General features: G+C 47.0%; 1 protein-coding gene across 3 annotated transcripts in view; it reads left to right on the plus strand.

Moving 5' to 3' along the window:
• LOC146829728 (mitochondrial ornithine transporter 1-like) overlaps positions 1–15,323 on the plus strand; it is a 224,920-nt gene that overhangs the window by 137,454 nt on the left and 72,143 nt on the right. For all 3 annotated transcript variants that reach the window (XM_085608445.1, XM_085608447.1, XM_085608446.1), the window contains exons 5-6: positions 3,681–3,853; positions 4,486–4,644. In XM_085608445.1, coding sequence (XP_085464571.1) covers positions 3,681–3,853; positions 4,486–4,644 — 332 coding nt within the window. The remainder of the gene's footprint in view (positions 1–3,680; positions 3,854–4,485; positions 4,645–15,323) is intronic.

The following is a 15,323-nucleotide window of genomic DNA, read 5'->3' on the forward strand; positions in this document are numbered from 1 at the left end:
GGCAAGGCTGGCTTCGGGCCACCTGGTTTCGCTCGGAAGTCCAGAATAAAATCCTGGATTTGCCGTTCGATGGGGAGATGCTTTTTGGGAAGCATGTGGACGATGCGCTGCAGGATATATGTAGGAGAGTAGGATCTGCACTTATGTTGCCCCCACTTTTTTTCTGATGTTTACACTGGTTTCTGGCTATAGTCTGGCTGGGTCCCTGCTAATCAGGGCCCCAGCCTCTCTGTTCTCTCTAAACAACTTGGAGTGCATATTAGATGCACTAGTGATTGGATACTGTGGTACCTTATGAGCCCCTAGTATATGGTACCAAGGGCATAGGTACTTCACAGGCCTACCAGGGGCTGAAGCATGTATTATGCCACCCCTGGGAAGCAGACTCAATCTGACACCACAGGCCTGCTACTGCAGCCTGGGTGAGGTAGTGTTAGCACTCCTCACTGAGGTATAGGTTCCCTATATCTCACCTTACACACACATATAAACCTATCAGTCACCCCTAAGGCAGGCCCTATCAATCCTGAGGGCAGGGTGCTTGGTTTCCATGTGAGGGGGTGTATCTGCCTGAGCAGGGCCCCTCTGCAGCTCTCAGTCTATTCTCTGTAGCTGTTTGTGGATGCGGGTTAACCATATACTCTTAAGTGCATTATAACCTAGTGGTAAATGCTAACTTTGGGATGGCTGCATCAAAAAATGTCGTGTTTGGTGTCAAACAACTTGGAATCATACCCCCACACCAGTAACTGGTGTGGGAGTATGATCCCACCCTTCTAGAGGGATAGACATGTACCTACAGTGGATACACGGTAGAATCCTGAAGAGCCCTGGCATCACAAAATGGATGCCAACAGCACAGGCTCTGGTCTGCCCTCCTGCTGCTGACCGAAACTCGCAGCGGAGGAGGCCCAACAATAGGCATCCTGTCACAGGAAGGTGTGACCACCTCCCAGACAGGGTTTAGTGTATTGGGGCTGGGTGGGTGCACTCCTAGAGTTTGGCAGCGATCTCTAGATTTCGGAGAACATCTTCTGGCCCTTCCCTTTGGTCTGCAAGAATTGTGAAACAATTTTTAAAAGGACTTTTTAGGGTTTTTCCTCCAGTTAGACCTCCGCCACCCATGTGGCAGCTCAACTTAGTCATGGCTCAACTCCTGAGACCTCCTTTTGAGCCAATTCATAAGGCGGACCTTAAATTTCTCTCATGGAAGGTTGCCCTTCTTCTTGCTTTAACATCAGCCAGGAGGGTTGGAGAACTTCAGGCTCTCACTATTAAAGAACCGTTCTTAAATTTTAAAAAGGACACTCTCATTCTGAGGACAAATCCAAGATTCATCCCGAAGGTCCCTTCGGATTTTCATTTGAATGAACCAGTCATTCTGAAATCTTTTTTCCATCAACCGACGACTCCAGTGGAGCTGTCTCTTCATTCTTTGGATGTTCAAAGATGTTTGAAATTTTATCTTCAATGCACCAAGGACTTCAGGAGATCTACTCAGCTCTTTGTCACTTTCAGTGCACCTCGCAAAGGTTTTCCCCTTTCAAAGCAAGGGGTTGCACGATGGATTGCCAGCGCGATCCACTACTGTCACCAAGCGGATGGTAAGCCCCTAGTAGGGCTGGTCCGGGCGCACTCAACAAGATCAGTATCATCTTCAGCTGCACTGTTCGCTGGAGTACCGATCAAAGACATTTGCAGGGCAGCTGCATGGAGCAGTGCCCATACTTTCAGAAGACATTAGTACTTGGACTCTACTACGCGGAGTGATGCTGCAGTGGGACAGGCAGTGCTGAGGAATCTCTTCCAGTGAGCGGTGAGCTTTCCCTTCTAACCCTCCTTCCTGTTATTGGTTCGCACATTTGGTATCTGATGATGTTTACTGACTAATGTTTTGGTAACTTGTGTTTCTTATGATGTAATAGACTCACGGTTATTCTATGGTTTATTACACAGAAGGTGCGTTTTTTCTAACTGCTAGCTTTTCTGATACAAGCGGGTTCTATGGGGTGAGGCTGATCTGATTGGTTGTTGCATTATTTTGGTTTCTTTTACAAAAAGAGGAGGATAAGCTACAAAATGAGATAAGGCCTGGGCCTTTTCTTCTCTTTTGTACCTACTGCTATGGTATTTTTTATTTTACCGAGACTCCCATTCCGACGACGGGGAATGATACAAGCTATGGGAATCTATGAAAGTTCCAATACTGGAGAACCAAAGTTACAGGTAAGTAACTTGTTTTCTTCTTGTGAAAGGCAAGGGCTCTTGCTCTCCTCTCTTGTTAGGGGCTGACAAAGCCCAGCAGTTTATTTCTCATAGGGGCTTTATAAGATCCATAAACACCGACTAGTCCTATCCATGCACCAGCCCCGTAACACTTATAAAACAGATAGATCTCAACGTAAAGCAGAACAGAATGCATATGTAAAGACCGCATTTATTTTCTATCTTTTGCCTTAAAAAAATATATAGGAAAATTAGCATTTCTTCGAAGAAAACTGTAGAAGCGCAGAGCCCTGTCTTTTGGCATTCTTCTCACAGAGCCGGCAAAAGAAATGAGGTGCTGTTTCTGTGCTGCATGCTGAGATTGCAGAGGTCCCTGGGCAGCCCTCAAAATAGCACAGTTTTTTTTCTTTACACTAAATTACATGCCGTTAAGAACATTTCCCTTTTAATGGGGGAAAAGAGAAATAAAAGGATTTGTTGGACAATAAGACTGTTTTTGTTTCTTTTTTTAATGCCAAATTGTTTATTTTATAATGGATTTCTTAATATTGTTCGTATAGATTTGTTTTAAAAGATTACAAAGAGTGTTTTCTTCATTTGAAAAGTATTCTGTCATTCCTTAAATGGGCGGGACCATTAGTTATTTTTGATTGTCATAAAGATACTTCTGATTGAGAACTAATGTTACTGGTGAGAATCCTTTTCTTTACACTTTGAGGGAGAGAACATTAAAAAGCTTGCTTCCTTTTACTTAAAGGAACTTGTTCGCTTTTAACTGAACTACCCAGAAATTGCCACTTACTGAGCTTGATTGCATTGTAGGAGACATTAGTAGGCTTATCCAAAAAAGCAGTCCATGTAGTTTACGTCACTTGATTTCTCTGCATGCTTTCCATGCAGTAAACGTTAAAGAGCTTGCTGCGTTCCCTGAAAATACACAGAGCTTCATGCCGTTGTAGTGAAGGACATGGAGGCTGCTTCATATGTAGTGAAGGCAGCACAGCTTGACTCTCTAAACATGAAGGTGTTGTTGCCTGCCGTTCTAGCCCTAAATGTTGCTGAGCTAGCCTCTGCTAATGTAGTAGTTAGCCTCTCTTATATCAAATGTAGCAGGGCGTGCTTCTCTAGCAGTAAATTTGGCAGACTTTGTCTCCAAATAAGTGAAGTTGACCGAGCTTTCCTCCCTGGCAACCAAGGATTCCGACTTTGCCCCCAGTAGGGAAGGTCACACAATTAGCTTACCTGCCATCAAAGTTGTGGAAGTGTGCTTTTCCCCATGGCAGTGAAGCTGGTGGAACCTGCTTCACTGGCTGCAAAGGCAGCACACCTGTTATCCTGGTAGTGAATGTCACAGACCTTGCTTTGCAAGGTATACATATGTCCAAGCTCTTGTGTAACAAGCAGGGTAGCACAATGCCATGTTTTCGGTGATTCCCGACTCTTATTTCCTTTAGCTCCACATGGTCTGTTGTGAGTACAATATTCAAGACTGAAGGTTTGCCAGGCTTCTTCCAGGGAATGACCAGCACATGGCTGCGTGAGGTGCCTGGATATTTCTTCTTCTTTGGGGGCTACGAGTTGAGCAGAACTCTCTTCACCTATACCGGCCAAACTAAAGAAAATCTTGGTAAGTGTAGTTCGGTTAAGAGTGAGTGGAGAGAGAGAGACTATACGAGTCTCTTCTGTAGTATGCTTCCGGCAGGTCCCTGATGACATAAGCTATGGGGTTGGTTGATGAGTCACGAGGCCTCCTCCTCTTGGTGCTATGCAGAAGAATAGCCACTTGAGTGTTAAACTCACAAGGGGAACAGTCTTAGAAATATTGAATCCGTGTGTGGGTCCCGGGAGGTTTAGATCATGCGATCTGCTTATTCAGCTTATCCAGGAAATTTTCCTGCCCAGACCTCCTAAGCAGGACACCAAGAGCCAGGTTTCCCACTTGAGCATTTTCAGATTGCTTGTGCAGTAGAGAGAGACTCGATGTGAGCTTAGCTCTGTTGCTGGCCTGCTTCGGTCTCTATGTACATTCCTATTGAAGGTTGTTTCAACTGTCAAAGTAGAGTGTGTTTGAGAGTGCTACAATGGGCTTGAGAGGTGGCCATAGCATGAAAGACTGTTGAAAAAGGAAGAAAGGTTCATGTTGCGTTGTCCATCCCCCCGTTGCGGAGTATGCTTCTAAAATACAATCAGTAATGGGAGATGAATGCTGTTCTGGTGAGTTTCATGGTTTGGTGGCATCCTTATTCTCTTTCCTTGCAGGTGCTGTTCCGTTGACCGTGAGTGGTGGTATTGGTGGGGCCTGTTTTTGGCTTTCTGTGTATCCCATTGATTCAGTGAAGTCTCGTATCCAAGTTCTGTCCATGGCGGGAAAGCAGAAAGGCTTCTTCTACTCATTCCTACACATCCTCAGGAACGAAGGTAAGTGGGCTGTATGCTCAAAGACACAGGGCCTCATAGCAATAACAGCAAAGGTGTACATTTAACACCATTGCTGCTGTGCTAGGACCACTAGTATTTTATGAGCACTGCTACCTTCATCACGGCACCTACCTGCAGACCGCCAGCTTTTGATGGATACATCTGCCAGTGGATTCCTCACCTTGTGAATATCCCCTGCGCCAGCAACATTCGGAAACTTTTGTAGCAGTCCACGTCGATGAAGACGACGTTACAGAGGTGCGACTCCGCTGACGTCACTGGCTCCATAAGAAGACCTCGTCGGCATGATGACGTCAGTTCCCTTTTTTTCCGCGCCGTCGACGCCAACGGATTTCGGGAATCTCTATCTGTAGCTTCACTGTTACTTTGTATTTCTACTGGATTTCTCTGTCCTTTTTTTGTGAAAATGTCGACAAAGAAGCCTGGGTTCAAGCCCTGTCGCGAATGTGGAAAGCACATGTCCATCACGGATCCACATGACTGCGTATGGTGCCTATCTTCGGACCATGATGTGGATGGATGCTCTTGCTGTCGCAAGATGAGCACCAATGCACTAAAGGAGAGAGAATCAAAGCTTTTCATCGCGAGGATGAAAAAAGAGAACAGAGGTAGGAGAAAATCCAGGACGAGGTCAAGGTCGGCGTCTTGGCATCTACCGGCACCGAGGACGTCGACGCCGCTCCCTTCTTCACCTGCGCCGACTCGACCTCACTCGACGCCGGCTGCTCCTGTGGATCCACGTTCGGCACCGGTGCCGTCGGATTCGAACACGGCGCCGCTGACGCCGGTTGTAAGAATCCGGTCTAGGAGGGAGGCTCAAAGGGTGCTTGATGAGCAAAGGTACCTTTTGGAAGAGGCAGAAGGAGAGCTTGTGGAGTCTGATGACGTTTTTGAAGAGCTAAAGGAGGCTAGTGGTTTGGATTTATCTCCTGAATGGGAAATTACTCCACCTTCTGATGAACCCTCAAAGGATGCGGCGCCATATCATGCAGTCATAAGGAAGGCAGCTGAGCTGTTAGATCTGCAGTTGCCTTCTACTGAATTCAAGTCGAACATTTTGACAGAGGTGCTGCATTCTCCCACTACTGTTTTAGAACCCTTGTTGCCCTTTAATGAGGCCATCATAGATCCTGTAATGGAAGTGTGGTGTAAGCCTTTTTCTGCTCCCGCAGTTTCGAAAACAGTTGCCAGGAGGTATAGGGCAGCTCCGGGGGACCCTGAGTTTTTAACTTCTCATCCGTCGCCTGAGAGCCTGGTGGTTCAGGTTGCTTGTTCAGGGAAATCTAAAGGTGCTTTTCCCCAGGTTCCAAGTGACAGAGAGGCCAAGAAATTAGATCAATCGGCCAAAAAGGTTTTTTCATCAGCCAGTATGGCTCTTAAGTCTAAGAATGCCACTTGCCTTTTGGGACGCTTTATTCATGCGCTCATGGATTCTGCAAATAAATTATCTCCAAAACTATCAGAGGAGGATAGGGTTGGTTTTAATGAGGTCCTGGCGGATGCCCAGGCAGCAACACGTCAGGTGATACAGAGTGGACTGGACACAGCTGACTCAGTAGCAAGAGTCATGGGGTCTTCTGTTGCCACTAGGAGGAGTGCGTGGCTTAAATCTTCAGAGTTTTCCCCTGATGTACAATCAACGCTGTTGGACTTGCCTTTTGATGGCTCTGGTCTCTTTGGCAAAAGGCAGATGCTGCACTTGAACGTTTTAAAGAAAGCAAGGCTACGGCTAAGTCTTTGGGCCTTCAATCCCAGTCAAGGGGATCGTTTAAAAGATATAGGGGCTTCGGAAGGGCAACCTTTCGTTCCTACAGGCAGACCCAGCATCAACAACAGCAGAGCTCTCTGTATAAGGGGTACAGAGGCAGAATCAGGGGTCGCATACGTGGCCGACAGCTCTCCTCCTCTTCCTCAGCCCCTCCCACCACTGCAAAGCAGCCCTAGATCCGCCATTCTGGATCATGCTGGTCCTGTGGGGGGCCGGCTTACCCATTTTCTACAAGATTGGGAATCTGTTACTACAGATCTTTGGGTTCTAGATCTTGTAGAAAATGGGTACGCCCTTCCCTTTCGGGAATTCCCTCCAAATTGCCCTCCTTGTCAAGGGGCTTGCTCAGAGAACCACCGTCTTCTCCTACAGGAGGAAGTCCTGAAGTTACTACAGAAAGGTGCGATAGAGGTGATTCCAGAGCAGGAGGGGGGTCAGGGATGCTACTCCCGGTATTTCCTGATTCCGAAAAAGGACGGCAGATTGCGTCCGATATTGGACCTCAGGATCTTGAATCTTTATCTGAAGCAAGAGAAGTTCAAGATGCTCACCCTTGCGCAGGTTTTTCAGGCGCTGAAGCAGGAAGACTGGATGGTGTCGATCGACTTGCAGGATGCGTACTTCCCCATCCTGAAGTCGCACAGGAAGTATCTCCGGTTTACGGTAGGATCGCAACATTATCAGTTTGCGGTCCTTCCGTTTGGTCTTACTACTGCACCCCGAGTCTTCACGAAGGTGATGGCAGTGGTGGCAGCCCATCTCAGAAGGTCGCGGATTTCAGTTTTCCCCTATCTGGACGACTGGCTGATCAAAGCGGAGTCACCAGAGAAGGTGCTACATCATCTGCAGGTTACAACTCAGCTGTTGTACAAATTGGGTATCTCGATAAACGTGCCCAAATCTCACCTGGTGCCCTCTGAGCGCAACCTGTTCATAGGTGCGGTACTGGACACTACTGTGTGCCGAGCATTCCCTCCTCTTCAAATGATTCTCGACATACAGGAAATGATTCCTTTATTTTACAATGGAGCGGTCGTTCCAGTCCTGAAGGTCCTTCGCCTGCTCGGTCTGTTTGCTTCCTGCATTCTGTTGGTCAACCATGCATGCTGGCACATGAGGGCGCTCCAGTGGTGCCTCCGCAGGCAGTGGTATCAGCACAAAGGAGATCTCAGGGAGTCTGTGAGGATCTCCAGAGAAGCTGCGGCGGATCTGTCTTGGTGGAGCGTGGAGGGCAATCTGTCGCAAGGAAAGCCTTCCATGTACCTCCATCGGTGGCCACAGTAATAACGGATGCATCCACTCTAGGGTGGGGTGCGCATCTGGGGGATCTGGAGATCAAGAATCTTGGGCCTCCAGAGGAAAGGTTGCTTCACATCAACCTTCTGGAATTGCGGGCAATACGTTTGGCTCTCAAGGTCTTTCTCCCTTCACTTCGCGTCGGTTCAAGTCCTGACGGACAACACTACCGCGATGTGGTATGTCAACAAGCAGAGAGGAGTGGGGTCTCTTTGTCTTTGCAGAGAGGCTCTGCGTCTATGGTCCTGGGCTGGGGACCATCAGATTTGTCTGATGGCAAATCTGGCCGGGGTGCTGAACATACGTGCAGACAGTCTCAGTCGGCAGTTCTCCGCCGACCACGAGTGGAGGCTCCATCCGGAGGTGGTTCGTTACGTCTTTCGGATGTGGGGAACTCCTCGGGTGGACCTGTTTGCCACTCACGAGAACGCTCACTGCCCGTCATTCTGCAGTCTCCAGTATCCGATGCAGGGAGCATTGGGGGACGCGTTTCAGTTGAGTTGGAGCTCACAACTCCTTTACGCGTTTCCTCCCATACCCTTGATTCCTCGGGTTCTGAGGAAGATTCGTCAATACCGGGCCCAAGTCATATTGATCGCCCCGGATTGGCCATGAAGGGTGTGGTATTCAGATCTTCTCCACCTCAACGGGGCAACCTGAATTATTTTTCTCTCCCGCCTGATGTGGTAGATGTAATTTTGTCTGCCAGACGTCATTTCACCAAATCTATCTATTCCTATAGGTGGTCTAAATTTGTACTCTGGTGTGGAGAGAAGTCAATTGATCCTTTGAGGGCTCGTTTATCTGACATTCTGCAGTTTGCCCTTTCTCTTGCTCAGCAAGGATTTGCTGTGGCTACTGTTAAGGGATACTTATCGGCTTTGTCGGCTTTCCTTTGCTTGCCAGATCAGCTGTCATTGTTCAAATCACCTATTGTTCTACGATTTCTTAAGGGCCTTACAAACAGGTTTCCTCCTACTCCCTTTATTGTGCCTCAATGGGACTTAAACCTTGTTCTAACTTACCTTATGGGTTCTCCCTTCGAGCCCTTACACAAGTGTCCTTTGAGACTGTTGTCTTTTAAGACGGTTTTTCTCATTGCGATCACCTCGGCAAGGAGGGTAAGTGAGCTTCAAGCTCTAAGTTCAAAACCCCCGTTTTTGACCATTCATGCTGAAAGAATGGTACTCCGGACCAGGGCTGCATTTCTGCCTAAAGTGGTAATTCCCTTCCATCTGGGGCAGTCCATTACCCTTCCTACCTTCTATCCTCCCCCTCACCCTTCCAAGGAGGAGGAGAGACTTCACCGCTTGGACCCTAAGAGGGCGGTGAGCTTCTACATTGAGAGGACAAAAGACTTTCGAGTTGATGACCAGCTCTTCGTGGGCTTTGTTGGCTGCAGGAAAGGCAGAGCAGTGCACAAGCGCACCCTTTCCAGATGGATTGTCTTGTGCATCAAGATATGCTATCTTTGGCTTGTAAGGAACCTCCAGAGGGTTTAAGAGCCCATTCCACTAGAGCCAAGTCTTCCACTTCTGCTTTGTCTAGGGGTGTTCCTGTGGAGGACATTTGTAGGGCGGCAACTTGGGCCTCCCTCCACACTTTTGCAAAACATTATTTTTTAGACTCCGAGGTGAGGAGGGATGGACATTTTGCTCGTTCCGTCCTTCAGGACTTTCTGGTATAGAAGGGTGGACACCCTCCGGGAGTGGGGACTGCTGTGGGAATCTATTCACAAGGTGAGGAATCCACTGGCAGATGTATCTATCAGAAGAACAAGTTACTTACCTTCGGTAACGCTTTTTCTGGTGGCTACAGTATCTGCCTGTGGATTCTTCACTGACCCACCCTCCTCCCCGTTGTCCACCCTTGTATACCTTCAGTATATGATGGTGTTTCAAAATGTATTTGTTACTATCAAAGGCAGTGTGTTATTTCTTTTGCCTTTCTATTTATTCTCCACACTGTGTGTGTTGCATTGTATATTATGTACTGTGTATGCTGTGTATATATTGCTGTCAGTTCGTCTGTGTGCATCCAAGGCACGGAAAAAAGGGCGGAACTGACATCACGCCGACGAGGTCTTCTTATGGAGCCGGTGACGTCAGCGGAGTCGTGCCTCTGTGACGTAGTCTTCGACCTCATCGGCGTGGACTGCTACAAAAGTTTCCGAATGTTGCTGGCGCAGGGGATATTCACAAGGGGAGGAATCCACAGGCAGATACTGTATCCACCAGAAAAAGCATTACCGAAGGTAAGTAACTTGTTCTTCTGTGACAGCCCCCAGATAGCCTTTCAAGATACCCTGCTGTGATGATTCATTGCTAAATTGACCAATGCTAATACCTACAAGACCTTTGGATCTAGCAGATGTAGCATAAAGGTCACACACATAATGATGTAGGTGCAAAGAAACTACAATGTGAATTCCTCAGATTTTTCATTAGGTCTGCATCAGATCCCATAGACGTTTGGGAAGCTTTTAACTCGCTCCTACTGGAATAGGATATTTTCATGGGAGATTCTGTATGACCGCAATCTTAATTTGAATTGTCCATGTAAAGCTTATTTCCTAGGGCTGTGCAAAGCCTTGTGTATACGTGAATGAATGATTACTATAAAATAGTTCTAGTCACTACTTCTCCTACCCATAGAAAAAAACTTGTTAGTCAAAGGCACTCTCTTTAATCAGAATGGTGGTGCAGCATCCCTTCTGCAATGAGTTTCTCAAGTTGGAAGTTGGTTTTGTACTTTAGTTTCACCTCCACCGTACTTGTATTGCCCAAGACAGGCACATCAGAGATAGGGGTATTATTGAAAGAGTCTCTGGAAGAGGAATTTTGTCCAGGTGAAGAAGGGATAGTGTATTCAGATAGATTAGTTTTGACTATAGCCATATGAGAACCATTCCACCGCTGGTCATTCTCAAACAAGAGTGGTGCCCTTTCTCCTAATCACATGCAAAAGTTCACTTTACTTGATTTCAAGAGATTTGCTACATGCATACCTAATCTTACTTGGTTCCCTTCTTGAACACATGAATTCTTGACCGCATTGCTAGTATTGTAGTTTTAAAGCCTTTTCCCTTATCTCACTTCAATATTACTTTTAATACTATACTTTTTTTTACCCATCTCTCGCACAACTTGAACCAATAGGGTTGCAATTTAATGATGGCTAGTCTGCAGGTCGAATGGGTTTTTACCTGTGGTGTTGTGTGGTGTAGTGCTATATGACCATAATCGTGTCCTGAGTGCTGCAATTACACAGCCTCTTGATTTGTTTAGAAAACTGAATGGTTTCCCTAACAAGTTGATTGTCTCTTTCCACCGGTCAATTACTGTGAGGGTTGTAAAGGGGAGCGTTTACATGTTTTATGCTATTCATTTCAAGAAATGTGATCATTTCAAGGGAAGCAAATTGTACTCCATTATCGCTAATTCATGTGGAAATCCTTTGTGACAAAATATTTGTTTAGAGAGATCAACCATCTTTTTGGTCTTGAGCAGTGAAATAAACTTCATCTCCATCCATTTGCTAAAGTAGTTGATTAGTATTAATGCATAGCACATATTAAGAGGTAGAACCCATGGGTCTAAGGAAGTCCTTAGCCCGAAACCGGTTCCTTGTTTCCGGTCCAGGGAAGACATGGCTTGGCAGTTCGGGCTGGACTGTTCCTATGAGGCACAGGGTCAAGACTGATTTCCATATAGCTGTGTCTGAACTGGAGTGGCGAAGTGAGCTAAAGAACGATGATGGATTCAACCCAGATCTGTGACTGGGGGTGAGTGTCTGAAATGTTTCAGCGCTCCGTCCATCATCTACTTATGTTTGCTCCAATGAAGTCCTTGCCTAGTTTTGTCCATGGACCTTCTGGCCATGACACAGATGTCATAAGACATTTGCGTGTCTTTATAGTTTTGTTACCTACACTGTACTTGTATACCTCCCAACATGCATCCCCACATCAAGAGCCATAAATTGGCACCAAAAAGCCATGCAAAGTTTTTTTTGTTGTTGTTTTTTTTAAAGTACCCATCATTTTCGCATCTCTCTCATGAGCTAGGGTGATAAGTTGATCTCTGAGAGTTCTTGGGGGTACTAAGACCTCTCTTTGTAACAGCACTTCAACTTCTGTAAAGTTCCTCTTTCGCTTTCCAAAGAAGTTGGAGACTAGAGTCAAGAACGCTCTAATGGTTGGGCCACCCCCTTTACCACATTCTTTAAATTTTTGAGCACAGCTTCTTTCTCCATATTTTTAAGACCATGTTCTCGTGAGACAGTAAGTGCAGGCAGCGTCGCTCCTCTTGGTTGCAGAGTATCCTCAGGACTCCCAAAATTGTTCCCTAATTCTCCCTCCTCAATCTCCCATTCAGCTGGGAATACAAAGGTAGCAATTAAGGCGCATAGAAACATAATGGCACGTTGCGGCTTAATAGGTTTCCTGACAGCTTTTCCCACAAAGTAGCCATTCACTTTCTAAAGCTGTGTTTCCCACCCTTTTGGCCTAAAGGGAAACATTTTCACCTGTTTACTTTTGAAGGGCATCTTGGAGGCTCGCAGTTTTGCTTTTTGTTTTTTTTATTAGACTTGGAGACTGCCATTGTAGGCTATCTAGCCCTTCTGGTTTCTGCATCCTCTGTTAGCTCAAGCTAGCACCAATGCAGCTGGTTTCAGGGAGGCCAGACGTTTTAGGACAGCAAGTGATGTTGGTTTAGATCAGAAGCATCAAAGGGGAAAAGAGTGTTGCAGGCAGCCCACACCCTTTACCTTTTACCACACGATTGCTATTACCGGTGTTGAGGGAGGGGCTAAACCTAGCTCCTTGTGAGCCCAGGACCCTCTACAATTGTAATAAACAGCATAATGTATTCTGGTCATCTGCATATGAGGTTTATGTGTATATGTTTGTGTGTGTGTGTATGTGTGTATATATATATATATATGTGTGTGTGTGTGTGTGTGTGTATATGTATGTATGTGTGTATGTATATGTATAAGTGTCTGTGTATGTATACACATACACGTGTTTATTTGTGTGTATATTTGTATGTGTATGTATGTGTGTGTGTATATATATATGTGTGTATGTATATATATGTGTGTGTGTAGTAGTAGTAATTTACTTTATTCTGTTATTGCAGCCATCAAAGTTTACAGCAAAACATTAAAATATCAGTACACACAACACAAGTCATATTATTACCAAATAAACCATGATCATTGGGGGCTAGAAGCTGAAAGCGCCCAAGTACGAAAGAAATACAACTCTATTCAAATACCACTTTCAATATAAGATGTGCAATACTAATAAAAGCTAAACAATAAAAAGAGAAAACCTGGATAAAACTAGTATCCCTATGCAATGGTAGCAGCAATACTTAGTATCAGCCCTCATCAGGGACGTACCTGAGATTAAAGTGCCAAGTGCTCCAGAACTGATGTAACTGATAGTACCACAGTAAGTTTACAATAGTCAATAAAAAAACACTGTGAATTACGTCGATACAAGATAGAAACAACAATAAATATGTGTTAGAAAAACCCACTCCCACACCGGAAGGGTGGTGGTGGTGTTCTCCCAGACACGCTGTGGTAGCTTGGCTCGAGCGGTAAGGAAGGCACCGTGTTAAGCATACGCTATACCCATACAATAACCATGCGTGCATCCGTTCCAAAAACGACACTACACCTTAAAAATTTATGAAAATATCTCTGTGTTTATCTTCTTTTCTCTTAGTTACTGATTAAACAAACAATAACACAATCACAGTACACAAGGCTTCTCCTTAAAAAGTGCAGGTCAAATAAATAGTAACACTTTACAGGTGCAATAAATAGGATCAGGTCAAATAAATACTGTGAGGGAATAAATACTGTACAGGAATAAGTTAGCTCAGGACAATAAATACATTACAGGAATAACTTAGATAAATACAATAAATACAGTACCCTCAATAAATAATATCAGCCAACAATGACATTTGTAAAATCAGATCACATTTAAAATACTATGGGCTGATTTGGCCCAGTCACAGCTCGTGGTTAGGTGGATGGCCTGAGGGTGTCTCACCTAGCTTGGGTAAGGCTGAGGCTAAAACTGAGGTAGATCAAGGGTAATCTAGGAATCTGGCTCTCCCAAACTACACAACCCCTCACACAGGTCACTGTATCAGTCTCAGTCCACCCCTGGCACTCCCAGGCTGGTTCTAACACCTCTTTATCCCTTAGGATGGTCTCTTAGAGCTCCACAGGGCCTTAGGCGCCCTCTATTCCACTTACTCAATCAATCAATCAATCACGGAACTTATATCGCGCACTACTCACCCGTAAGGGTCTCAAGGCGCTTGGGGAAGGGGGTCTGCTACTGCTCGAACAGCCAGGTCTTGAGCTGTTTCCTGAAGGCCAGGTGGTCCTGTGTCATCCGCAGGTGGACGGGTAGGGAGTTCCAAGTCTTAGCTGCCAGGTAGGAGAATGACCTTCCTCCAGCGGTGGCTCTCTGGATGCGAGGGACAACGGCGAGGGCGAGGTTAGCGGAACGTAGCTGGCGGGTGGGCGTGTAGAAGGTGAGGCGGCTGTTGAGGTACCCTGGGCCTAGGTCGTGGAGGGACTTGTGTGCGTGGGTGAGGAGTCTGAACGTGATCCTCTTGTTGACAGGGAGCCAGTGCAGGTCTCTCAGGTGGCACGAGATGTGGCTGCGTCGGGGGACGTCCAGGATGAGTCGGGCGGAGGCGTTCTGGATACGCTGAAGTCTTTTCTGAAGCTTGGCTGTAGTATCGGCGTAGAGGGTGTTTCCGTAGTCTAGTCTGCTGGTGATGAGAGCCTGGGTGACCGTCTTCCTGGTCTCGGTCGGGATCCATCGGAAGATCTTTCGGAGCATGCGGAGGTTGTGGAAGCAAGCTGAGGAGACGGCGTTGACTTGTCTGGTCATCGATAGGGAGGAGTCCAGTATGACGCCCAAGTTGCGTGCGTGGTCCGTCGGTTCAGGTGCGGTGCCTAGTGCCGGGGGCCACCAGGAGTTGTCCCATGCGGAGGGTGATGGTCCCAGGATGAGGACTTACTGCCCTTTTTATGAAGCTCCGACGCCGCTGGAGTCGTGTCGACGCCGTGAGGCGGTTCCGGTTCGATGTCGGCGGCCTCGGCTCGATGACAGTTCTTGACGACGCCGGTAGGCGGTTCCGGTTCGATGTCGGCGGCCTCGGCTCGATGACAGTTCTTGACGACGCCGGTAGGCGGTTCCGGTTCGATGTCGGCGGCCTCGGCTCGATGTCGACCTCCGGTTCGATGACGTCTGGCAGTCTTGGCTCGATTGTCGACTTCGGGCGGCTCCGGTTCGATGACGTCGGCCGGCCTTGGCTCGATGTCGACTTCCGTCGGCTCCGGAGTGCGATCTCCACTCCCGACCTCCGGTGCTCCTCTCCTCGGGTTCCGGCGACTCCGGAGTGCGACCTCCACTCCCGACCTCCGGCACGATTCTCTTCAGGTTCCGGCGACTCCGGAGGGCGGACTTCACTCCCCCGTCGACGCCGCACACTCGACCTCAGGTGACTTCCTCCTCGACCTCTGGTACTCTCTACGACCTCCGTCGGCGCCC

The sequence above is a fragment of the Triturus cristatus genome, chromosome 5_2 (assembly GCF_964204655.1).
Source record: "Triturus cristatus chromosome 5_2, aTriCri1.1, whole genome shotgun sequence".
Classification (NCBI taxonomy): Eukaryota; Metazoa; Chordata; class Amphibia; order Caudata; family Salamandridae; genus Triturus; species Triturus cristatus.